Source organism: Gobius niger, assembly GCF_951799975.1.
Source record: "Gobius niger genome assembly, chromosome: 1".
Lineage (NCBI taxonomy): Eukaryota > Metazoa > Chordata > Actinopteri > Gobiiformes > Gobiidae > Gobius > Gobius niger.
In genome coordinates, this window is record NC_136852.1 from 30,370,651 (window position 1) to 30,397,932 (window position 27,282).

Sequence of the window (27,282 nt, forward strand, 5' to 3'; positions counted from 1 at the left end):
CAAAAATCGACTCTCCCCTGTTCATCCCAGCACTCGTCCACAATCAACTCCAGTCGCTAAAGATTCTCAGCTTTCAAATGAGGAATAGCATGTGTATGGCATGAAGTCCTGCCCATGTGACCCATAAGTCGAGTTCCGAGGTGCGCTTGATCTAGAAGTAAACGTTTTCAAATCAAGCACTGATTTAGCAGAAACGAACTTTAATACTGATTGATTACAAAATGTCACAGCTATTAACACGTTTTACATTTGGTTCTCAGGCGGAAAAAATTCAATCAGAAATCGAAATGGACCATATGCTTCACGTTGCCAGATCCATTGGCAGAATTGTGTATGGAGGGAACTGTAACATAAGGACTTTTATTTAGATTCTCACTTCCAAAGTCCCTGCCACTGTTCCCAAACAAACACACAATGAAAACAAAACCGACCGCTGCACCAGCACTAAAAACAACTCAACAATTTTATTATTGGGGAAATTACTGGTGTATTTTCGTCTTTTCTTTCCCACCCTCACGATGAAAGCTGCTCCATTAGCGGAGTGAATTCGCCTGTGAAGCCTCCTCCTGCGGTGAAGCCCTGGCCTGCAGTGTTTGTGGATGGAGATGTGAGAAAGCCTCATTAAACGATCATCTCTAACAACATTATGGCACACATTAGGTCTGAGCAGACAAGCGGCATGAGATTCCATAACATAATTAATAAAATAAAATAAAGTTTAACGCGGAAAATAAAACATGGATACAAAACCAAAACAGATTGTAATAGTTACTCTAAGATCGTGGCCTAAAAAAGTGTGGGAACTGGCCTGTATGCCGTAGTTAAGATTGGGGTCAAGCACTTATTTTCTTTTTCCTGATCGAAAATATTCTGTATTAACAACATTACGACTCAAATGCCCCCGCATGGCCGTTGCTAGTCAGCTGTAATTATAGCTGTTTCACTGAGTAGAGGCTTGTAATCATTTCATTAAAAGCCATTAAGTCCAGTGAATAGACCTGCATTAATAATTAACCGTCCAAACGTCTCAAGGGAGGGCGTTTGGCGAAAGAGCACTGCCGCCCTCTGCTGTCAGAAATGTGCATTGCAGCGATCGCCATTTATCAAGACAACAAACAGCGTCAACAGGAACTAATCACGCTGGCGACGGTTTGTGATGATAAAAGCGCGCACATGCACCAGCACCACATGATTTTACAGCATATAAAAAAATATGATGAAATGAAGATTAAAAAAAAATATTTAAAGAATATATCGGCCTATATTGCAATTTTCCAATAAAATAATACAAATGAAGAACAGTGTACAGTACTGAACCCAAGAACAGAGGGGACATATTACAATAATAATTACGCTGGGATTGCTTTGCCCCAAAATTACGCTGTACAATATGGACAATGACAAAAAGGGGCCATCATCAAGCAATAGAATAGAGTTTAACCTCTAAACCCCCACCGGAACCGAGAATGTAAGCTTAAAAAAAAAACGTCAAAATAGCGATCAAAACGCAACACAAATGTGAAAAACAATGACAACAAGAGTGACAAAAACACGACAAAGAGCAATGGAAGAACGGTGGAAAAAGCAACAAATGCGCCACAAAAACGCGACGAAAAGGCGACGAAATAAATAAATAAATAAAATAAAATAAAATAATAATAATAATAATAATGATAATAATAATGATAATAATAATAATAATAATAATAATAATAATAATAATAATAATACAAATAATAATAATAATAATAAAAAAAAAAATAATAATAATGATAATAATAAAAATAATAATAATACAAATAATAATAATAATACAAATAATAATAAAAATAATAATAATAATAATGATAATAATAATAATAATAATAATAATAAAAATAATAATAATAATAAAAAATAATAATAATACAAATAATAATAATAATAATAATAATAATAATAAAAATAATAATAATAATAATAATAATAAAAACAACGAAAAAAACGCTTCAAAATATGACAATAACGCAGCGACAATTTGACAACAACAAAAAAGTTACGATCACTTTTGTCGGTCTTAGCTTTCAAATGAGGCGTTACACCGTTGCTCTCCATTCGAGAAGCCTTTAGTTTTGGTTAAAGCCTGAACTGGAGAAAACGCACTCGGTTCAGGCGGGAGGTGAGAGCATAAGAGCTTAACGTTAATAAAAAATGTGTACATTGAACATATGATTGAACACCGCCCGGGGCTACGGCGAAGACGTCCGCGAGAGGAAGTGAGCTTGACGGCACGAGCGGTCACTTGGAAATTACAACTTGGAAAAAATAAATAAAAATATGTTCTTGTCCAGGGGGTGAACGTAGTTGGCGTGCCGAGAAATCGTGAAAACAAAACAAAAAAATAATGCTTAAAAATAATAATAATAATCTGTTGCGTTCGAGCGTAAATGGCGATCCGCTTCTGCCATTACCATATTACCCGCAGTGCGCATGCGCAGCCGGCGGTTCGCGGTTGCGCCAACAGCAGAGGATGTTGCTAGCAGCCAGGGCAGATGCACAGGCTTTTCCACAACAATAACAGCCACGGAAATTTGCATCTCCATCACCGCTTATTCCAAGATTCGTCGCCCCGGGATAGCTGTCGGACGCCGCGCCCCGGATGACCAGCGCGCCGGCCCGGGTGTTTTTTAACGCGTGGGAGCCTGACTGTGTGTTGACAATGGGAGCGCAGGGCTGTGCAGATTTGCAGGGCTCCTTCTTTTTGCAGGAGCAGAAACAAGAATCATGGCTGGCGAGCTAGGCCGCGCGTCGGATCTCCAGCTGAAAGCATTCGTGTCCCCCCACTTCAAATACTGTACCCTCCGCTCGGCGTTAGCATGTGAACAGTGGCGCTAACAGCCAGCGGGTTTTTTTTAATTCTACGATTTTCCCTCGTTTGTGTTGTCACTCGGAGCCGCCAGCACAGCACTCGGAGCCTTCACAACCTTGACGTCTCTCGCCTTTTCGTCGTTAGCATTCACTAGCCTGCTAGCATCAAAGGAGCATCCAAACATACCAATCCAAGCAACCCTTTTAAAGCCACTTTCGTCCGGGATTAGGCCCTCGTTTCGTGCGCACAGGGTGGACTTTTCGCACGGGAGAAGGTTGTGCGTCTGAATGAATGTGGGCCAAGATGGAGACCCCGACAATTGTGTACGATTTGGATACCTCAGGGGGCTTAATGGAGGTAAGCCTGATCTGCTTCTGACAAGGCCCACGACTCAAACCCTTGATAGTTTCAAAGGTTTATAGGTACCTCTGTTGCGGTAGGTGTTCCTAGAAGTGGTGCAAACGATGATATTCTTCTAGAGCCGGTGTAGGTTATGTGGTTTGGTGGTATGACTTTATAATGGAGGCCACAGCTCATTGCTCACTCAAAGTTTCTAGCATACAACTGGGCAGGGGAGAGCCCTCCATGTTGGTGTGGATGTGCACCACAGTGTTTAGCTTGCATACATTGCTTCATTGGTTAAAGGGTATTTGGTCTACTGTGTGATCTGTTGTTTGAAGCTTTACTCAGTGTTTTGCTTAATTTATACATTAGCACAAACATAATGAGCTGGTGTTCTAATACAAAGAGATACAGACATTCTCAAAAGTGCATTCAGACTGTTTGCAACAAGCTTAGAGCTAACTCCAACTCTATGACCGGCTCAGGCTTCTCGTTGAATTGGTTCATATTCATCATTCTTGTACTTTCAGCAAGTAAGCGAATGTCTTCGTCTTTTCGACAGCAAATCCAAAGTCTCCTGGCGCCCCCCAAGTCGGAGGAGGTGGAGAAGAGGAGCAGGAAGCTGGTGCGGGACGTCCGGAGGAGCGGTCGAGCAACAAACCACGACACCTGTGACAGCTGCAGAGAGGGGGGAGACCTGCTCTGCTGCGACCACTGCCCCGCCGCCTTCCACCTGCAGTGCTGGTATGGGACGCTCAACGTCAACAACACAATTTCGAGTGATCACAATTAGAAATCACACATGTTTACATGACGTCTTCAGCGCAGAGAACTAAATATTCTATTCATTTATGGTAGTGATCTCTCTAGTGTTGCTGCTCCGGGCAACATGTCAGATATTGGTCAAAATATATGTTATATATAGATATGGATATAGATGGACAGTGCTTTGTTCCTCAAACTTATCTCTAGAGCAGTGGTTACTCCAAAGGGTTGTCACATTAAAATCAGTTGAGCTTTAAATGTATTTTTTTCTGTATTTAATTATAACCACTGTTTATCCTATAATCTAAATTAATGACAAAAACATTACCTTTTTTCCCCCCTTTTTCAAAAGAGTGCTTTCATGTTGTTATATTAGTGATTACACTGGGGGACATTGCCTGTGGAGGATATTATTTATGTATTTCCAGTACATCTAGTACATAAAAGGTTCAACCCTCATCACCTGCATTTGCTGTTGCCTGCATTTACCTGTGACATGATTCGCTGTGTTTATATTTGCCACTCAAACTTGGAGAAAAAAGAGAAAATGACCCAGCTGCACGTCTTTTGTTTGTGTGAATTGGTGAACGTTCGAAAATTCAGATCCTCAAGAACACTGGGCTACAAAGTGCTCACATAATACTTCCACCATTTAGACACACTCTGTTGTAGCTAAACGATGCCATGATGTTGTTATTATAATAGGTGACTTAGTTGACGTTGTATCTTATCTTCAATGCAAATATAGAACAAACTGTGGGAGAGTAGTTTTAAGTTGGGCTTGTGTTTGTGCTCAAGATAGACATTTGGAGTAAGTTCTGTCCCTGAACGGATTAAACATGCTAATTATTCTGCTTGAACAGATAGATTTCATACTGATAGTGTCTAGTGTTACTACTGTCTGCTTTTACAAAACATAAGTGCGCTAATTTGTGAATGAGATGCACCAAAACTCTGGCACCTTTTACGCAGCACTGTTGTACCGCCCCCTTAAGTTTACTTGCATCTTTCATGTGCCCTTTCGCTTCAGGAAGCCTATATTATGCATGTTTACGCATATTATAGGCTACGGTTCGGTTTGGGGATATAAAGTCATTTTCCTTTTACAAAACACTCTGAAATGAATGGCTTGAAGCAGCTAGCGCCCACTGTGGCTAACTGGACGAAGCTAGCGGTGCCTCCTCTCGTTCTGACAAGCTGTTCCTAAGCTGTGTTTAGGCTTTTTGTCGACTTCCCGCGAGATGTCATCGAAACGACATGACTGTAAACCTACAAACGCGTTCATACGAGCAATGCCGGCGTTTAAAAGCGCCAGGACACGCTTAAAAATGATTGAGTTTGTTGCGAGATGCTAGCTTGTCTTTAGCGTAAAAAAAAAAAAAAAATGGAGTCGAGGCTTCAGGGCAGCTACCGTGTGTTTACAATATGGCGACCTCCCCTGCTCTCCTTCAATTCTACCGCCATTTTCCTTGGCTTTAACGTAAAACGCAAAAAAGAACAGACGCTCGTGTAAAACTAAAGACCAGCGTTTTAAGCGAGAATTAGAGTCGGTTGACATGCGTTAAATCTGCGGGTCGGTTTGGGGAAAGGGCGTGCATAAAAATGGCGCTTGTCCAATTCAAACTGTCCCTAGCTATGCCACATCTGCTGTCTCTGCTCATGATTATTTTAACTTTGGTATTTGGGCGACTTGAGACAGACACTTGCAAAGGAGACCGAGCATTTGACCTTATAAGGCCCTAACAGACCGCTTTACTGTCTGCTTAGCCGAACAAAGGTAAAGGAACTGACTGGAATTATGACATTTTCTGTGCCTGTGTGGAAACGTCCTACAAAACACTACCTGACAACACGTAGGCCCGACAGTAGACCAGTGGTGTGCGCTTGCTGCCATTAAATATGTTTTATTTTTCCCCCTTGTTTTTATACTGAACTGCAATAACAAGAAAAAAAAGTCTGCAGTCGATTTGCTTTTATTTCAAATTGCAGATGAGATTTTAACACTTCTATGTTTTCTCTCTTTCTTTGCAAGTTGTGATTGTGAGATTTACCCTCAATGTTTTTTGCAAAAAAAATAACATGGAAAATTGACTCTGAATGTGTACTTAAATACAAGGCCGCTAGATGGCGACAAATACACAAGCCCGACAATAATAGAACTGTGCCAAGAACAATAATTCCTCTCTTTCAGGGATGATCTGCTGCCAGTGAATTGATTGCAGATGAATTTATGTATTGTTTTATTTTCTGCCACAGTAATCCACCTCTAAGTGAAGAAATGCTTCCTCCTGGAGAATGGATGTGTCACCGCTGCAATGTAAGGAAAAAGGTCAGTCAAGTCAATAATGTTATTAGACATTAAAATATAACTTTGGGAGATCCAATTTTCCTTAACGTTTTACCCACTTTTTGCTAAAATAATCTGTATAATTGAGGAGAGTAGTTGCTTACATGTATATTGTGCTTCTTGTCCTGATTAATGCATTCTCACACTCCGTCGTGGTAAACTATTCACCAGTCCCCACGACATCACAGACATTTTCCCTCTGTCCTCTCTGTCAGAAGCGTGAGCAGAAGTTAGAACAAACCAACGGTCTCCCCGACCGCGCGGCGAAGCGGTCGGTGTCCCCCGCGGTGGAGCTGGAGCTCAGCGCGGGCCCCCTCAGGCTCGACGGTTTACCGGCCGGCGCTGGAGCCGCCGGGCCCGGTCTGCGCGTGGCCCAGGTGCGGCTTCTGGATCGCAGGACCAGCTCCAGACCCAGCAGTCGCCCCGGGACCCCCACCTCCAACACCTCGTCCACTCCCACCCCCTCGGAGGAGCAGAACGAGGGAGAGGAGGAGAGCGCGGAGCCGGAGGAGGACGTCCCGGCTCTGGAGCTGGAGGGAGCCGCTCTGTCCACGCCCGCCCCTCGACTAAAGAGACCGTTCCAGCTGCTCATCGCCGCCGCCATGGAGAGAAACCCCACACAGTTTCAGCTGCCCAGCGAGCTGACCTGCACCACGGCACTGCCAGGTATTTGGAGATGGCCTTACATGAGATTAGAGGACGGGACGGTGTGGTCAACAATATTATTACGGACTTCAAAATGCATCATGGAGTTAGAGGGTTTCCTGTAATGAGCTGTGCCAAATCAAGGCCTCAAAGCAGTAAATTAATGGATTCAAACAATTTCTACTGTACAAGTTCATTGAACATTCCAAAATGATGGTCTAAAACAGTGTTTCTCAACTGGTCGGTCGGCACCCAAAAGAGGGTCGCTGAACCCTTTTCAGTTGCTTTTACCAGAAACCATTTCTATCAAAAATATCTACTTAACCTCTTAACCCCCACCTGAAGCGAGCACATTTTCTCCTGTTTGGTTTTACCCAAATCAAAAAAAAAAAAAGATGGTGTCAAAAACAAGGAACGGAACGCAGCAAAAACATGCCAGAAAAAGGGAAAAAAAAACGTGACGAAAGGACGGCAGTAAAGGGAGGATAACAAGCCACAAAAAGTGACAGAAACGTGATGAAAACATGACATAAACGCTTCAAAAATGTGACTAAAAAGTTACAATCGCTTTTGTAGGTCTTAGCTTTCAAATTGCCCTCCAGTCGAGAAGCTTTGAGATTTGGGTAAAGCTGAACTGGAGAAAATGCGCTCGCTTCAGACGGGGTTAAAATGCCTTTTATTTAATTGTTTTTATTATGATTTCAGCTTTCTAGGATTATCATGTACAACTATTTCACATTTATGGGTCACGGCTTGTGATTTCATAGTGATGGTGGGTCGGACACTAAACCAGTTGAGAACCACAGGTCTAAAACATGTTCAGCTGCAGCTGTGGCCACAATTGACCAAATGCTTTGATTTAAAAGTTGCCTGGTTGGTCCGGTTATCTTTCCTCTGTTTAATGAAATATTTGCAAATCCTAAGAAATGAAATATGTGCCGCTTTTTTTTTTTAAATTGCTTCTGCCAGTATAAACCCTGAGTCAGCTCCTGGACCTTACATTTATGTTTATTGCTGTGGCTTTGTATAAACTAAATACACAAAGATGTATGGGTTTGACCTCCTTGAATCTTGAATGTTTAACATCTGAAAAAGGAAAACCCATCCTGATCCCAGTTCTTGATTGAACGGACTAAACCATACTGTGCTTTATGGTTTGGAAAAATGTCCTTTTAAATGTCCTTCTTTTGTTTAGTAGAAACTCAAACGTGCGTATGAATAAATGTGTTCACTTCTTGCATCTCCAGGCAGCAGTAAGCGCAGGAGAAAAGAGGAGCTGCTGGGTAAACCTTTCAGGAGACCACAGCACGAACTGGACGCCAACGGTCTGGTCCCTCTGCCGGTCAAAGTCTGCTACGCCTGCAACAGGTCAGTTCTCCTGAAACCACAGCACAAGGAAAAGTCCAACAGTGTAGGCTAACTCAGTGTGATGATGTTTGTCCGTCAGGAGCTGCAGAATGGCTCCTCTGATCCAGTGCGACTATTGCCCCCTCCTGTTTCACATGGACTGCCTGGACCCCCCTCTCACCGCCCTGCCCGCCGGGAAATGGATGTGCCCCAACCACGTGGAGCACATGGCGGTAAGCTTTCTTCAGCGGTGGGCCATTTCCTTTCACAAATCACAAATCTCATATGTCACCAAACTAGGGCTAAAAAATCAAATCTCAATTATCCATCCATCCATTTTCTTCCACTTCTCCGTTTCCGGGTCGTGGGGGCTGTTGGAGTTGTCCATATCACATTGCACCAGCCCCTATGGCTGCTCCTGCAGGTGGTGGGTCCACAGAAGGACGGCCTCATGGTTCTAACTGGGCCTGTTGGTCTCTTTATAAGGGGCTTCTGAACCGCTCTTTGTCTGACTCGTCACCTAAAACCTGTTTGTCATGGGAGACCCTACCAGGAGCACGAAGCCTCCGACAACAGAGCTCCAGGATCATCCAGGTGCTCAAACCCCTCCACCACGTTGAGGTGGCGGTTCTAGGAGGGGTCAAATCTCAATTATTTTATTTATTTTTTACTTGGTATGGAGGATTATGATTTGAATCGATTTTATTGGAATTAAACAAATTCATTTGATTTATCACTCAGCCCTTCACCAAACTTTATTTGTTGTGGCGTTGACGATGCATCTGTGCGACGCCACCTACTGTTCAGGAGTGTGAATCATTTGGCTTAGGGGACACTTAATTATTGTTTAGCCTTTTTATAAAGTTATTCCATTTACAGGGCACCCGCAGTGTCTTAAAAAGTATTGATGTAAGAAAAAATGCAAAATTAAGACCCTTTTTAAGGTTTAAAACGGCTTAAAGCGATTCTCTAAGGTATTCTTTGCTTTGGCTTTTTACTTTTAGCCATTAAATTGACTGAAGTTATAATATTGTATTTTTTCCACCTCTTAATGCACTTTTGGGACGTAGCCGGCTTATGTTGAGTTCTCCTCCGTGTCTGCTGACCACAATTCTGTGAAACTGCCCTTAAAGGAATCAGTCAAAACAGGGAAAGTGTAAGTTTGCCGGTTCCTGGCTAGAAGTTGAACAATTGAAACCTTTGTTGAAGATGCTGTGAGGTCTTAAAGCAAACGGTTTTAATTTTTACTTTGGGATTCCCCCGGATACCCGGATTCATCTTTCAAATGTAGAGGAGTAAAAACAAGAAGTTCTCAACAACAAAACCCTACTCGATTTGTGTTTTGGGGATGATGCTGTCTTTTCCTAGACAAAAATTACTTAAAAGTGCCTGATTTTGAGTAGGTTTGGATTGTCTCATTGCCAACGGAACTAGACTGATTTTTCTTGCCTTTGAGTTTTTGTTGAGTTTCAAGTGTACTAGTAATTCTCTTATTTTAAGCACATTAATGCTTTTCCCAAACCTCCTCCAAATCAGTATTAATTGTCTTAATTCAATCCATTTCTATAAGATAAGATGGCGTTTTCCAGCACGGTTCTGTTGCTGCTCTGTGAGGAGGAAAAAAACTCAAATAATCAAGTGAATGTTCTCATTTTATCCGTCAAAACACTTATACTGTAAATTATAAAGATTCTAGGCTTTCACATAAGGGTTTAACATACAAACCTAATGGCGTTGGAATACTTGATTAAGAAATGATGATGGGATGTTGACAAACTGACTCAACCCTGGTGGAGTTTCTTTGTTAAATAAGAATGTTTTGCACTTCCTGCAGCTTAACCAGCGGAGCCTGAGCCTGTCCCGCAGGTGCCAGCTCTTCGACCAGTTCCAGGACCGAATGTCTCAACACGCCGTCAAACTGGACTTTCTGAGACGAGTCCATCGACAACACGCCCCCAACCGCCGCACCAGCCACCAGCACAGGAGGAGGACCGTCAAGGTCTGCTCAGATACTCCCCAGTCTGGACCCGGCCGAACCATGTCAGTTTTAACACTGGTCTGCCTCTGCTCCCAGGTCCCAGATGCGATAAAGTCCCAGTACCGCAGCCCCCCTCCCCCGGTGCAGCCCGCAGGAGTCAGGCAGCTGGAGCTGGTCTGTGGGGGAGACCTGGAGTCCAAGCAGCACCTCAGCTCTGAGAGCGAGCAGGAAGAGGTGAGAAGAAGAACGCCTTTGTTACTTTAATCTGACTGCTCATGACAGTGAGGACAGCGGGTTAAATAATGATCCAGGTGCACTCTGAAATGAGGAATCATTTCACCTAAATGATGTTAAACAAATGAATAAATCGCTGAAATTATATTTCTTTTATTAGAAGCAAATGTCTGGAGGGTCTTTCCCAGGAATAATTTAACAAATCATTTGTTTCAAATGTAGCCTCAACTCATCAACTCATCACACAAACACTGTTTTTACATTTTTCGAGATATACACAATACTGTAATGGCCACCCCTGCACTTATCGCTGACACATGGTAACCATAAGAACGGTAAATGGTCTCAACATAAAGAGCTTTTCCACCAACATTAGGCACATTCACACTCCCATTCATACACCAGGCAAGGTAAGTGTCTTGCTCGAGGACACCGTGACGGTGTGCTCCTGCGGAGTCTGGATTCTGACCACCAATCGTGAGACGACCCGCTCTGACATTGGTGCCACTGTTGGCCCTTATGAACCAGTTCCTGCTGTAAACAATTAAGGGGCCTTGTAAATGTACCTGAGGCATTTGTGCAGATGGATTTAATCTGAAATTAAGTTCCATAATAACCAGTTGGTTTTTCATCTAAAAATATGTCATATTCTTTTTTTTATCATTAATAATGAATGTAATAATTACAACTTCACACTGGATCAGTTATTAGTATTAACATTAGATATGAGATATGAGATAGTTTTAGTGCAGTATTTGCTTTAATAGATCAGTTCATGTATTTGTTTAAAGCTTGACTTTATCTGTCCTCTCCAGTTTCTCCGGGACGTCCTGGCCCTCCAGTGCAGCATCATGCGTCACCTGTCAATCAAACAGAAGTCCGAATGGGATCAGCACAAAGCCAGCACAGACTCTGGCCTCACCCCGGAGGACCTTAAACCCTCTGCAGCATGGACTTCCCCCTCCCCTGCCCCGAGCCAAAAGGAGCCGCACGGTGTTTGTAAATGCGTCTCGAGCCCGTGTCACAACTGTAGGAAACCAAACGGCCCTTTAGCCGAGGAGAGCCCCTCCCCCAAAGCCAACGGGCCCCTAGACTGTCACAGCGTCCCGTGTAAGCAGACCGAACTCCGATTGAAACCCCCGGACTTAGCAGGTAGCAGTAGCGTTTGCAGGAGTGGGCTGGCGAACCACATAGGAGAGGTGAAAAGGGAGCCCGAGAGCAGCGCCGTAGAAGAGAAGTGTCCGCCCTCCGCCCCGACGATATGGGACCGGCATCCAACTCGCGAGGAAGGCGGCGGCCCTGACGTGAAACCGCCCAGAACCAGCAGCGCTTCAGACGCACTTTCCAAAGGCTCAGAGGAACAGGCGCGGAGGCCCGGGCCCACCACACTGCCACCAGGTGAGACTTACTGCCCCCATTCTACAGGAGCCTCTCACGTCCCATTCAGTTCACCTTTCTTCATCATTCATTGAGTAACACAGAGGGGTTTGGAGCACACGGCTGAACCTTGTGTTGTGTTTGCAGATGTGAAGGCGGGGCCGTCGCTCCTCGGCAGCTCTTTCTCCATGGAACACCTCTCTGCCCTCAAAGACGGGCTGGACTCTGAAGGAGGCGAGACACCTTTTCTTTTTACACTGCCGTAGGATCCATGCTTTAGGCCCGTTCTCTGCTTTTCTAATCCTGTTTTGGCAAAATTACCGTCATTTCCGGACTATAAGCCGCTACTTTGTTCCCATGGTGGAGACGCTGTTCCCTTCGGACGTGCCCCACTCATGATGCCCTCCCGTGCTGTAACGTGGCTCCGGGTGCAAAATAAAAATGCATTTAATTCTCTCACCGTTTAAATATTACTAACCGAATACCGGGTTAAATTCATCAAAAGTTTGGAGCGATTCACCAGGAACCTCCAGCTCAGAGCAGAGGCCGGGACCGTGAGCACACAGGCCGAGGAGGAGTCTCTGTACGGAACACCTGGGGTTTAAAGTATAATACAATTGAATATATAAACTTTTAAGTTCTTAAAGGAGCTGTACCTGACCTCTCCATGGACAAGGTTTTTAAACATTTTTGAAAACTCCATGGCTTATTAAGAAGTTTTACTTTTGAGGAAAGGACAAGGAAATTTAAAACAGAAATGAATAATAATGATTTTGAATGGGCCTTATTGTAGGCTATATTATTAATTTAAATATAAATGAGCAGAACTCTGAGCAGTTTTCTTTATAATGAAAGATCAGGAGACCTTTTAGTTTTATTTCCAAAAATCGTAATTGTTCAGACTGAGTAAGAGATTTTATTTTTTGGCCATATCGCCCAGTCCTACTGTGACAGTAAAAATACCAGTTTCGTCACATTTTCATTAAAAATTGGGTATAGTCCCCTTAACACACTTTGTAAAAGTAAATGTATCTGTAGGCCGCCGTTCTCTTGAAATATTTGATTTGAAAGGAAAAGTCAATTGGCTCTTGAAATGTGCTTTAACACGTGGACGGTTGTGGTTATAGACCAATGCTGCCTATATTTTCTACTTTTTTTTCTTTATAAATTTTGTGCGGCTCAATTGTCCGGAATCATGATAAAACAAACTAACAATTGCCTCAGTCTGATATACTGTGCTGAAACGGCAACATTTTGTTAATGGCTTTGACCAAAAGTTGACTGAATCCCGTTAGCGGTTTTGCTGTAACTGTCCTGTCCTCGTGTGTATGAACCCTGACCTGTGCCTCTCCCTGCGCAGGTATAGAGTTGGACAAACTAGACGCCGAGATGATCAAGATCCTGGCCTGGCAGAGGATACAGCAGCTGTTTTCTCCAAAGGCCCCCAGCCTACCCTCTCTCCAAGCTACCACCTCCTCCACCTCCTCCTCCTCCTCCACCACCTCTGCCGTCCCCAAAACGCCACCGCCCACCCCTGACAGTAAGTCCACACATCCAATCGCAAACACACATTCCCTTTTTCCGAATCTTGAAGCTGTAAATGTGTCTTTTTTTTCTGTCATCAGGTCAAAAGAAGGTTCAGGCCCGAGCCGTCTTCTACCCCCTCACAGGAAAAGGCCCGGCCGTGAACATGTGCTACAGGACGCTCTACATAGGAACAGGTAAGAATCAGATCTGTCGGGCTTGTTTACCAGGGTTTGAACATCAGAGTGAACGCTTGACCTCTCCCTGCAGGTGCTGACATGGACGTGTGCCTTACCAACTACGGTCATTGTAACTTTGTGTCGGGGAAACACGCCTGCATTTTCTACGACGAGGTACAGCACCAGGGTTAAAGACGACTGAGAGCCTGAATATTTTTTATTTGTATTTTATTTTACTGCAGACGACTTAACCTCTTACCCCACACCTGAACCGAGCACATTGTCTCCAGTTCGATATTCAAATCTAAAAGCTTTAAAAAAAAGAAAAAAAAGCATGAAAATGAGGATGAAACTGCAACAAGGAAGCATGGAGAGAACATGACAAAAGAGCAATGAAAAAGCAACCAAAATGGAACCAAAACAAAAACATGACAAAAAAGGGACGGAAATATGTTAATAAACACTTCAAAAACTGATTTGTTTCTTTAAAATCCAGTCTTTGGGCATTAAAATGGCATTAAAAAGCATTACATTTGACTTGCTTCTGCCTGTGTAAACCCTGTACACATTTCAGCCCATCCGTCATTTCAGTTTTCATCTCCCAAAATATTGGCTTTTTTTTTTTTTTGACACAAAACTCCCGCTTTAACCAAGCATAATTTCTCCAGTTCGGCTTTACCTAAATCTTAAAGCTTCTCGAAAAAGGCGTCAGAATGCACGCTTTTTCCGACAACAATGGGAATTGAAAAGCAACAAAGAAGCGCCAAAAACGTCCCGGGAAAGCAACAATACGACAATTTAAAAAAGCGACAAACACAAGAGTGACGAAAGCACAACAAAAAGGCAATGAAAAGCGGACGGAAACGAGATACAGTTACCATCAGTTTTGCCCGTGTTAGCTTTCAAATGAGTCGGTACACTGGCCATGGAGCTTTTAGATTTGGGTAAAGCCAAATAGCAAAAAAAAGCACTTAGTTAAAGGGGCGGGGGTAAAAGGTTGACACCGTTCTCAAAGTATTAAATTCGATGCATTTTTCTTGTCAGTTTTCTACAGCAGATGTTTCCTATTCCTCATCATGAAATGTGTTTATTTTGCAGAACACGAAGCATTACGAGCTTCTGAACTACAGCGAGCACGGCACCACAGTCGACAACGTCCTCTACTCCTGCGACTTCTCTGAAAAGGCCTCGCCGACGCCCCCCAGTGGGCTGGTGGCCAAAGTGCAAGGCATCATCCGTAAGTTTGACCAAAATCCCGGCACAGAACTCGGGAGTAAGTAGGTAAAGCGAGAAGGTGCTGCTCAACGGCAGATTTAGCTGAAGTTGTCCTCATTTCTTTAATCAAAAGTTTCCGTTGAATCCAATTGGCTTTTTTTGAATATGCCTCATTCATGTGTTTGATAGAACGTTTGCACTGATAATAACCAACACATAAAACATAAATCGTGTAATCCTTTATAAATTACGTTGCCAATTATTCAAAGTTTCTTGTCTGTAATCCTGTGTATATAAAGCTTCTAAACTGTAAAATGTGTTGAACTGTGACAGCGGGGGGGGGGTTCATTATGAACCTGATTTATTAAAAACATTCCTGTCAGTTATTTCAGAAGAAATAAAATACAAACACTTGCCAGTCATAGCTTCTGTCCCAGCTTTGATTATTTGACGTTAGCATCAGCATCCTGCTGCTAGCATTAGCATGCAGTTTTTAGTCACGGCAATTGCAGAAGTTAAACTAAGTAAGCGATTGGATTTTTCCAGATTGACCTGAGGTTTAGTCGGTGAAACTTGTGTTTCACACTTTTTTTAGAGCAGTTTTCATTGCGATGTTTCTCAGTCCCCTTAAGGCAGGGTTGTCCAAAGTGCGGTCCGGGGGCCAAATGCGGCCCTCAGACTAATTTTTGGTGGCCCTCTGCCTTCTTGCTGAATCGGGACACATCATCAGAGATAGTCCTTTTTATTTGAAATGTAATAATTCTACACAATTCTAACCAAACAACTAACTGTGAGACAGAGCTGGCATGAAGGTTTTGAGCGTAAATGAAGGTGTGGGCCGCAATTTAAACCTCTGCTAGTCAAAGGTTTTGTGGCACTAACCACCGATCTATGGCCCTTCACCCTGTGTACGCTTCAGTATGCGGCCCCCCATGAAAAAAGTTTGGACACCCCTGCCTTAAGGCCTAAGACGTTGTGGGTGTGTTTATATTAAAGCTCCAACTAGGCCCTTCGCAGTACGAACAACGGGAAGTCTCTATCACGTTTGGCTACAGAGATATCGGCGTTTGTCACATTAGATCAGCAGATAGCCGATATCGAAAAATTCCCAAATATCAGCCCGATATATCGGTCGACCTATAGTTTTAGCCCTCTACAATCACAAAGCCTGCCTGGGACTGTTCAGAACTCTGACTATAATGAAAGAGAAAGTGTTTTGACGCCTATCTAAGTCTGTCAGTGACACAGAAAACTAAACCTCCCTTTCCCCCCCCCCCCCAGGTCGCAGTAAGAAGCACGAAGAGGAACACTCCCCCCACCCCGGCTCGCTGCTGGGCCTCCTGCCAGCGGGGGGCGTCATGAGCAGCCAGTCCCAGGGAACCGCCCCGGGGCAGGCGTGCAGCTGTAAGGCCAGCAGCTCCAGCCTGATCGGGGGCGGGGGCGCGGGCTGGGAGGGCACGGCTCTGCTCCACCACGGCAGCTACGTCAAACTGGGCTGTCTGCAGTTCGTCTTCAGCGTCGCCGAATTCGCCAGCAAAGCGCCCAAAGAAGAGGAGCCGCACCCGCCGCACCCCTCGCAACACACGAACCCTGTGTCCGCCGTCCCGCCAAACATCCCCGTAAACGTGAGCAGCCCCTCCAGCCAGGACGAGGCGGACATGGAGGTGGAGCCGGCGGTCGAACTGTACCAGGGCGCTGCCCCGTAGCCCCGGCGCCCCTCGCTTCCCCCTCTGTTATTTTGGGTTGGTCGATGGAAGGAAGTGCAGACGGGCTAATGGGTTAATGGACACGTGCATCATTTCAGCTTTTCCCCCCCGAGGGTCTGGGGTCGAGATATTCACTAAAAGAATTTAGATTTTTAAATATATCCGTCCATTCAGTGTTGAAAAATCGACCGGGTTTAAAACTGGTTGTACATGATTATACAATTACTTTCCCAAGAACAAGGTTTCTTTTTTTTTTACCAAGGGAAAGACCAGCTGTTATGAAATAAAACCACATTTATATTTTCAATGTTACCACAGCTTAAGTCTGATGTTTTTTACTGTGTAAAATTCCGGCGGGGCCAGATGAGAGCTCTAGAGGCCCCGGATTTGGCCCCTGGGCCGCTTGTTGAAGGTCACTGCCTTTTAAAAGAGCGTCTGATTGACCTTTTTGCATTGTGAATATTTAATTTGAGGGATGGTGAACTTGGAAAGCTGTTGCTGAAAATGTTTAAGTCCCAATTTCAATTACTTTAAACAAAGATTAAACAATGCAGATTTCCAAAGCGGTTGAAATACATTCCCTTAAGTGATCAGATCAAGAATAAACCAGCATTTAAGAGCTCTTTCATTGGTCTGAATTAGTACTTAGGCCGTGTGTAAATCCACTAACTTGAATATATTACTAAATCATAAATGAAATGATCTGTAAAACTGCAGATGACCGAGTGCCACATTAACAAACACAGTTTCAAACTTCCAAATTATCTCTGGCAGATGCACTTAATATTCACAAATCACCGTAGAGCGAAATCCCATTAACCCGCCTCCACTTCCTGTCGCCGCGCTGTTTTGTTTTGCACCTTTCGAAGCATCGATGAAGGGAAAGCTGCACAGCCAGTTGCTCAACAGGGAAAGTCTCTTATTTTTTTATTTCGTTTTTTTTCTGTTTTTTTTTTTGTTTTTTTTTACTCGTTGCATGAACTTGAAGTATTATCGACAATCTCTTGTTTTCAAAATGGCTGACAGTTAACGTTGCGTTGTCCGAGGACTATGTCGAGCGAGCGCGGGTTATTTTGAAACCCGCGCTCAACACGTCGCCAGTGTATTCATTAGTTTTCTATAAATATATATAAATATACAAAATCCATTACTTTGTCGGTCGCATTTAGCACAATTTTACGTTTTAGTATTAACCTCATGACATTCTCCTTTTTTTTTTTTTTTCCTTTTGCTGCTTTGCACCACAGGTAGCTCAAAATGTACGAGGAACTTCAACACGCTTACACTATGATATGTGCATAATGTAAATACAATTATTCAGTGGCTCTCAATTTGGAGAAACATTGGATTTTCGTGTAGATTTTTTGCCATTTTTTGGTTTTTAACTGTATAGCCCATGAAATTTGTGATACTGTATTCTCTTTCTGATATAAACTGGTTCTTAGTCCGTGCGCCCCCCCCACTCCCCCACTCCTCCGCTGTGGTCTCTCTCCATTGTAAATAGCACCCGTTTTAGCACTCATTTCACCATCCTGTGCTGCTCTGTACATAAGCACTCTGTCTGTACCTGCTCGTCTGTTCAAACGTGTAAATACAGAAAAGATTTTCTAAGAATGAAAATGGATGTGGCTTTGGTTTTCTTCCCTTTCTGCCGTTTACAAGGACGTGACGACGGAACGCAGCAGAAAATCTACTTTGGGTTTTGGAGACGAGACGAGCACTCACTCCGGCAGTTCTCCAACATATTTTAGTTAAGTTTTAGTCAAACATTTCAATTTTAATCTAGTTTTAGTCGACTAAAATTGCATGTCAATGTAGTCGACTAAGTTTAAGACTAATTTAGTCGACTTTGCATTGATAATATTCATTATAATCATATTTAATCAAGGTCCTCGACTTCATGGAGCTTCTTCCACATGAATACATTTCAGAGCTGATCCTTTGGCAGAGAATTTAAATGTTATGTCAATAGAAGTTTGGCTGATTTTAGTCTCTCCTTTTCATTTTTGTTTAGTCTTATTTTAGTCGACTGAAATATCTGGACATTTTAGTCATAGTTTTAGTCTCATGAGAAACTTTTAATTTAGTTCTAGTCCAATTTTAGTCGGCAAAAATATCTATGACTAAATATTTTGTCGACTAAATGAACACTGTTCTCCAGTAGTGATACATTGACAGAATTAAGGCCTTAAAAGTCATTATATTGGATTCAAACTGGCAGTAAATACAAAATTCAATGGAAAATGACTTTGCCAGATCTTTTACTGCACAAATGTGTCAAAATAACAAAATAGAGGGTGTAAAACACATTCTGCTGCAGTTTCCGGTCTCCCCTACCACTAAAACATGTACAATAGGTGGGTCTTTCCTGGTTAAATAAAGGAGAAAAAAGATATTGTAGAAAAAATGTGGCTTCCAGCGATAGAGATGCTGCGCAATATTGCAATTATAAATGCGGTGATGTAGTGTGCAGTCCTAGGCTCTTAAAATGACTCAACTGTCATTCTTTCTAGTAATCCATATCACCACCAGGGGGCAATAAACACCTGCTTCACAACTCTACAGCGACTGTAACCGGAATGTTGCCAGTGATCCCATTTTTGTGCCCGTATCTGCTCTAAACCTGCGCGTCATGATCCATTTTACGCAGCGTTACGCGCCGCAGGCAGGCAGATACTGTACCTTTGGCACAGGGGTAAAAGGTGACAATAATCTCGAGTGTGACTTTGGACAAACAGCTCCACCTGCTGAGGCAAACACGCGCTCTTCCTTTGACAGCTCACCCTGTTGTCTTGTAGTTACCGGTGATTAACCGTCGGTAACCGCGAGGCAAGCCCGCATTAAAGGGGTGTGACCGCGCTTCAAAGTTTTGTCCACGCGCTTCAGAGCCATGGGCACTTCCTCGTTGGCTCCAGCCCGAGCGCCCTGGTGAAGTCTGGCTCTGGCTCTGAACTAGCTGCCAAAGTAACGCACAAGGAAAAACATGTCGTGCTTTTTGATCTGTGGAGCTCTCTTTGTGGTAGCGGCGTATTTCTATCACGAAACTGTGGTGAAGGGACAGAGATGCACCAGCAACGCCAAACTCCACGGGAAGACCGTCATAGTGACTGGTGAGTGTGTTTCTACAGGCTGTGCGTCTGTGACAGGGCTGTTTTACTGATTATTATTATTATTATTATTATTATTATTATTATTATTATTATTATTATTATTATTTTATTTTGCATAGGCTGTTGGGCTGCAGGGCTCCTTTCACACGCAATAAGAGAGCAGGAAGAGTAACTTTACTTTGAAACAGTTATACTCAAGTAGAAGTAGAAGTACTGACCAAGTAAATAAAGAGTAATAAAGTACCTGGGGAAAATGCTACGTGAGTACTGAGTGTTGTCAGTAGTGACTTAAAACATGAGATGATGTAAAAATCCTCGTATCTCCAAAGGAAATGCCAGAAAACTAAAAATATATTTTCTGAAAGTCAAATTACATACATTTTTATGTCAATATGACGTTTTTTCCACTACCAGATTTACTCACAGTGTAATGAGTAACTATTATAATATAATAATTATAGGCTATAGTTACAAGATTTAAACATTAAAATTAAACATTCAATACAACAATACAACAAAACATTCTGCATCTGCACTCCTCTTGTGTTTGATGTGTAGGGAGTGTTTCCGACAGGGTTTCCACAGGACATTATATAAAAGCCATTCAAATGAATGGAGCCAAAATGAAGGCCTTTACATGTCAATAAATCTTTAAATGAGATGCAAATTGGCATCATATAAAAATGTTTATTTGAAAAAAAAAAAAAGTGCTCTAAATTTGCTCGTTTTTGGCGTCACAAACGTATTCAATTGGACTTACTGCTGCCTGTGAAGAACCTAAGGCCCCTCACACTTTACACACCACTGCATTATTACAGCGATGTAGGCTAAAATGGGCTGAAGGAGGTTCTAGTACATATTACAAATCGATAATAAAATCATACAACTGCATTTTCTATTGCTAAAAATTCCATGTGGATTTCTACATAAAAATAGAAATGTAAAAAGTACATTAATCAAATTAAAGTACTCTGACATGACTGGAGGAAAGGCAGGTTGATTTGTGGAGCGTCCACACAGTAATTCAAAGTGCTTTACAGGACAGGACTGAATTAGAAGTGGGCTACGTAAGATCCCAACAACCCGGATGTGACTTAGCAGTTTTAACCGTGGGTCAGAGCATTTCCAAAGTCTTCCGCTCCCTCTCTCTTTCCAGGCAGCAACACAGGGATTGGGAAATGCGCGGCCGTGGACCTGGCCAGGAGAGGAGCCCGGGTGATCATGGCCTGCCGGAGCCGAGAGAGGGGAGAGCGCGCCATGGAGGACGTGAAGCGGGTCAGATATTTAAATCCTGTACTTTGATGCGAGGGTTTGGTCCCCTGGTTCTAATTTATTACTCTCCAAAGATGGGATCGTTACAAACACAGATAACAATGCATGTGTTTCCACTGGCAGTACTGCATGGGTGAAAAAATACTTAAAAAAGAGCCTCGATCTCAGACTGGTGTCTCCTCAGACCTGACTTGTAACTTTCCTGGCAGCGTCACGAGCTCCTCTCCAAAACGTTACGAGTGTTGCCTTCACGGCGCCGCTTTTTTTTCCCCCCGCTCTGTGTTGCAGGAGAGCGGGAGTAACAATGTGGCCTTCATGCCTTTGGATCTGGCCAGTCTGAAATCGGTCCGAAACTTCGCCGAAAACTACCTCAAGACGGAGCAGCGACTGGACATCCTCATCAACAACGCAGGTCACTGACGACACACTCAGGCATTAGAGCCTACGTTTCCATAACATTAATGACATTATTCGATATTTTTTCCGTTACTTGATCAGACTGACTAAAATTATGGTCCAAAGCACATTTCATTGCTGTTATTTTCTGTCTAATCTACACTGTAGTTTTGCTCAAAGGTTGCCCGTTGTGTCCAGTTTGGTTTTTATTTCAATTTCAATACAACATTTGCAAATTAGGAGCAATAGATGCATGGATTTGTTTCTGTCTTACGCCCAATCTCTTTCTCATTCGTCCAAAATGTATGTGTGTGTTTTTTTTTTAAAGAAACCAGCCTGGATAACTCCTGCAGTATTATTGTCTGAGACTTAACTGGCTGAAAGACAACACCTCCTTTTGAAATGGCTCGTTATTACAGTCACATTTAGTCATCTGACTTTTGGTTGTCAATCAGTTTGTTACTGTGCCTTTTTAAATCTAAATGGAAATGGAACCTTCCAACGGGCTGATTCCTCGTGAAAGACCCAGGACACGCTGGAGGGACTATGTCTCTGAGCTGGCCTGGTGTCGCCTCAGAGTCCCCCTAGAAGAAGCTGGAGGAGGTGTGCGTGGATCGGGAAGTCTGGGCATCTCTGCTGAGACTGCTGCCTCCACGACCCGGCCACGGATAAAGCGGAAGAAAATGGATGGAACCTCCAATAAATGGACAAATGTAATAAAGGCATAACAACAGGCACTCTGTAGTAGTGGGTGGAGTTCCAAACAGCTGATTTCCAAACACAATGACAGAGACTGAGAATGGTCTGTATGAGAGGTCTTTGAAGCTATCTTCTGTCCACACTTCCATTGCGACATGACCATCTCAACCGTTGGCTTAAGGAGGCTTCTCCATGAACAGACGACCTCTCCCAGTGTCATGTTTCTGCGGTAACAATGATCCCTAATCCGTGCGAGTTTAGACTGACCGTACCTGCTCAGAGCAGGAGAAACCTGTCTGCGATGAAGTCGGCAAGTGTTTGCAAAGCTAATGTTTGTTCAGTGAGTGATTGATGAGCGCGATTAGAGCTTCAAACAATTCCCTTTGTCGACAGGTCTGCACCGCCTTGAAATATGCACTGATTTAGGATAACAAAAACAAGAGCAGTGCTGCCAGTTTTCCCCCAGAAAACGTACCGCACATCTGGGGTTAGTCCTGGTACACTGCATAAAGTACCCTGCTAAAAACAAGGAAAAAAATCTTAAAATAAGATATTTTGTCTTGTTTTAAGGAAAAAATTCTGCCAATGGGGTAAGCATTTTTTTCTTAATAAAATTCTTATTTCTAGAATATTTTTCTCATCATAAAACAAGAAAGAAACACTAAATTTTAACAACTAAATAGCTAGAATTAAGAAAATGTCCTCAGAAAATTGAATAATTTAAGGAATACTTATTTAGTGAAAAAATGTGGGGTATTTTACTTAAATGTTGCTTGATTTAAGTAAAATGTTCTAAATTACACACATTTTTGAGCAAAGTGTTCTTAATAAATACTAATATTTAAGGAACATATTGCCCGTGCCCGGGGACCCACCTCCATGATGTGAGGTCAGAATCACCTGGCCGGAGGATTCACCTATTGCACATGTTTTTAGTGGTAGGGGAAATGTACACAGACACGGGGAGAACGTGCAAACTCCACACAGAAAGGCCCCGTCCTGGTGGGAATCGAACCCAGGACCTTCGAGCTGTGAAGCAGATGGAATGTATTATCTATCTGTGAGAATCAGTTCTTAGATTAAGAGTTGTTGTGATCTTATTTTTTCCTAATATAAGAACAAATATTCTTTCTCTAATGTTGAAGAAGATTCAAAAAGTTTTTCTTTTTTTCTCTAGAAAACTTTGCTAGACAAGACATTATTAGAGAAATTATTTCTTAAAGTAAGACATTTTTTACTTGCTTAGAATCCACTTTTTGCAGTGCAGGAACTGTGGTGGGTGAAATGATTGGAATAGCAATTTTGAAATCAGTATCTGTTTCAGTTAAATTGAGTCATTTTGGTGTATGGTGACATGAATTATCACAGTGTTGATCAAATGTTCTGTTTGACCCAACAATTTTCTACTTCCTCTTTAACCTTATAAGGCTATATTGTGACTCCAGCCAAACGATTACGCCACTGATCCTTTCCTTCCCCTCGTCCCCGTAGGGCTGTACATGGAGGGCCGCACGGAGGACGGCTTCGGGATGATGTTTGGGGTCAATCACCTGGGGCACTTCCTCCTCACCAACCTGCTGCTGCAGCGCCTGAAGGAGAGCGCCCCCAGTCGGGTGGTCAACGTCTCGTCGTTGGCCCACAACTTCGGACACGTGGACTTCGACTGCCTGCACCAGAACAAGACCCTGGGCACCGGCAACTCCTTCATGCAGCTGATGCAGATCTACTCCAACAGCAAGCTGTGCAACGTGCTGTTCACCCACGAGCTCCACAAGAGGATGCAGGGGACCGGCGTGACCTGCTACTCCCTGCACCCAGGTCAGTAAGACGGGGGGGGGGGGATTTACTGCAGCTACAAGGCTTGTTCAAGAAAGACTTCTAGGAGGTTTCGTAGACAAGGTAAGGCTGTATACTTGGGCAGGTTTGGTACCTCAAAAACATGACAAACTTTGGGTGCAGGTTGGTCGTGTTAAAAAGCGTAACATGTTTTGTTCCCTTACATGATCAGCTTATGAAACTGCATTCATATCCATAAATGTCACTCAAAGTCGGCTGTTTTGTTGAATGTCCAGTGTTAAGGGGTAAATGTACCGAGTTTAGATGTAGTCTATAGCTCTTGTATGACTTTAATAACTGCTCCAAATGCAACGGCAGTGCCCAAGCACATCAGGGGTCAGGTCGGCAAATTGAGACCCATTTTTTAGGGTTGGGTTTGATTTTCATTGGGTGGGGTTACATAGGTCTATTGGTGCGCTACCAAAGCGGTCCTGGTCTCACTGGGACGTACTACCCCCCGGAGCAGGAGCTGAAATGGCCCCTTTGAAAACAGCGCTGTGCCAATTCTCTCCTGTATAAAAGTGTCCAAAAAGGGGGGGCTGGTTCTGAAACGGCACCATGAACTGCAAAATATTCCTAGATTGATTTAAAGCAGTGCTAAGTAACTTGTTTATCTTAATAAATCCTTCCCGTAGTCCCTCTGGGGGTGATACAAGTGTTAATGGGATGATTGGGGGGTCTTTCATCTCCCCCTGGTGTGTCTGGCCACAAAACCACAATTGCAACTTCGCTGCCACTGGGTAGGAGCCACCAATACACACTAATAGAATCACGAAGAAGAAGCTAACAGGCAAAGCTAACTGCGGTCTAGCGCCGCTTAAACAGTATTCACAGCCAAGTTTGAGAGAAAATTGTGTAATTGGATACAGGTACAATATCCTTCTCTCCCTTCGCCTTTTCTGTCAGCGTAGTATTTACTCTCACTGATAATTAATGAGTAAAACAACGCAACATGCTACGACACCTGCAGTGGTGCTTATGGCCTCTAGGGGCAAGAGTTACTTAGTACTGCTTTAAGTTTTGAACCCCATGAAACACAGGAAAACTGCTGTTTTTTTGTTTTGTTTTTTTCTAATAACTGGCTTATTCAAGATCTCAAAAAATGATTAACAAGATCTCAAAGAATCCTCTGAATACTCATTATGAAGGGTTTCCACAGGACATTATAGTCATTAAATGAGTTTTGCCAAAATTAAGGCCTTTAAAGTCTAAAGTGTAAATTTTACACAATCTTTTGTTCAAAATTGGCCTGTTGTATTGTGTCCAATTTAGTTTTCAATACAAAACTTCCCCTCAATGCCGAGATCTTTTGCATCAATAAAAATATAGTATTTAGGGATTAAAATGGCATTAAAATGATTACATTTGACTTGATGCTGCCTCTATAAACCCTCTTATGTCTTATGGCATTGAAAAAAACAACAAGTTAAACCTGGCTTCATCATTATTCCGATGTTTTCAGAAAATATTGGCAAAACCGTAGAACATTCTTCCAGGGCATGTTGAGGGCAAAGATCTGTATCGTCGAGGCCTAAATAAAACAATTGCAGAGGACCGTGAGCTGACGAGTTTGAGCGCAGCCATTCTGTTGGATCAAGTCTGAGATGAAAAAGCTCAGGAATGTACATCGAAAACAACGCAGTGCTGTGGAATCCGCCACATCGAGGTGCAGCTAACAGCGAATTCACCACAATACGATCAAAAAGTACGACATAAGTATGAAACAGTTGATGGAATGACAACTTAAATACATGAAATCAAGATATAAATTATGCTCTGGGTTCTGAAAATACAATTCCCTTTAATTTCCCCCACATTGACCTTTCATAAACGTTGGATATTAAGAGTTAAAAATAAAATGGGAAGCTGTGTGTTAAGTCATGAAGCTCACTGGAGCCTTTTTGCTGTACCTACATGTCTTTATTTATATACAAACATTTTGGATACTAGTCTTGTATATTCTTGGAATAAACTAGTTATTGCTGAAATGCCTATAAACATCGGGGGCTGAAAGTGACTAGATATATAAACAAAAAAGTTCCCAATATTGTTCAGTATTCACCTTTTTTCCGCCCCGCCCACTTTGACCTCTTTCTTCCTTTCTCTAGTCCTATGTTAACTCATAGGAGAGAAGGGGCGGGCACAGTTCATGGCGCTGCCCACGCAAACCTCCGGAATAAGGTGAATAAGATGTGGATTATGTACAGCATGTATTGTAGGTGGGGGTGAACACGTGCTTTTGTTTGGGTCGCATTAACGCAATTACGGCTGAGTGCAGACTGGCACTACAGCGGCACCGGCTCTCTTTAGTCTGACCATTGAGAGTTTATAAAGGCTTATCATGCTAAAGGAATGATAGGCGCGACGTACCCGAGGAAAAGCCTGTGAGGCTGCTCTTTGTAATAAACCACACCTCAGCCGCCCTCTCGCAGGCATACAGTGCAACAGCTGCGCACATGCAAGATGATGCGTATCCAACGTCGCGTTTGGAGCAGTGCTGTCCTTGCGCCAGCCGGAACATCTGGCCCAGACCGTGTGACTTTTTTGCTTTCTTTTTTTTTCATTAAAAAGCTGTTTTCTGAAAAATCTTCGCAACCCACTGAAAATGGATCTGTGGCCCACTTGTGGATCTTGACCCCAAAGTTGAGAACCACTGCTCCAGAGTGTGAGGAAACAGACTTAAATTTATATGATAACTATAAGGAGGAAAATAGAGTTAGTGTGAAATATTATTTTGTCAGTGAGGCTTATTTTTATTATTCCAATTGTTGATTTGTTAAGAGAGCCCAAACCTGAGGAAATTAAACATCAAATGACAAAATTCATGCAAATTATTTCCTGTGTGTTTGCAGGCGCCATCAACACTGAATTCGCCCGCAACATAAACTGGTTCACGGTGATGTTCCTGAAGCCAATCACGTCCTTCTTCTTCAAAACCCCTGAGCAGGGCTGCCAGACCACCCTGCACTGCGCCCTGCAGGAGGACCTGGAACCCCTGAGCGGGCGCTACTTCTCCAACTGCACCGCAAGAAACCTGCTCGCCAAAGCTCGCGACGACGCCACGGCCAAGAAGCTGTGGGAGCTGAGCGAGAGGCTGAGCGGCCTGGTGTAGGAACTCACTGACGCAGGGCTTGACTTTAGCACCAGCCACAAACATGGATCCATTTTTATTATGGCATGTAAACACAGTCAGTTCCTTGGCGTGGTGATCCTTTGCAAAAATCGACTTTTTAGAGCTTTTTCCCATGTTGCGATGTTGTTTCCCCATTGATTTGTCTTAGCTCAGCTCAAACAATGCTTACAGTAATATTTCAAAAGGTGCAGTTTTTAATGACTACAGGTTTGAATCACAGACTGAATAAAAGCGCTTTGTTACCAATTACAGTTGTGTAGATGTGTTGAATTAGAAATAATGCTACTGAAATGGTTGTTAAATTATTCAGCAATGTAGAATGAGCAACT

General features: G+C 43.0%; 2 protein-coding genes across 3 annotated transcripts; both read left to right on the top strand.

Annotated features, from left to right (window-relative positions):
• Window positions 1-2,475: 2,475 nt before the first annotated feature.
• phf12b (PHD finger protein 12b) lies at window positions 2,476-16,716 on the top strand. 2 transcript variants are annotated; one of them, XM_079559217.1, is made up of 15 exons: window positions 2,476-3,205; window positions 3,753-3,934; window positions 6,212-6,284; window positions 6,518-6,968; window positions 8,195-8,315; window positions 8,395-8,527; window positions 10,129-10,293; window positions 10,369-10,506; window positions 11,322-11,904; window positions 12,031-12,117; window positions 13,244-13,423; window positions 13,509-13,604; window positions 13,678-13,760; window positions 14,685-14,823; window positions 16,083-16,716. In XM_079559217.1, exons 1-15 carry the CDS (start codon window positions 3,140-3,142, stop codon window positions 16,505-16,507), a joined length of 2,922 nt encoding a protein of 973 aa, XP_079415343.1. In that variant the 5' UTR covers window positions 2,476-3,139; the 3' UTR covers window positions 16,508-16,716. The 2 variants fall into 2 exon arrangements, with proteins under 2 accessions (XP_079415343.1, XP_079415344.1); XM_079559218.1 differs by having other exon boundaries at window positions 6,212-6,272.
• Window positions 16,717-19,490: 2,774 nt separating this feature from the next.
• On the top strand, window positions 19,491-26,993 carry LOC306965579 (dehydrogenase/reductase SDR family member 13-like; the record flags this gene model as incomplete). The annotated part of the gene is made up of 5 exons (XM_079560057.1): window positions 19,491-19,617; window positions 20,774-20,892; window positions 21,178-21,301; window positions 23,476-23,802; window positions 26,673-26,993. The coding sequence occupies 5 exons, from the start codon at window positions 19,491-19,493 to the stop codon at window positions 26,930-26,932; spliced, it is 957 nt and encodes a 318-aa protein (XP_079416183.1). The 3' UTR covers window positions 26,933-26,993.
• Between the last annotated feature and the right edge of the window lie 289 nt (window positions 26,994-27,282).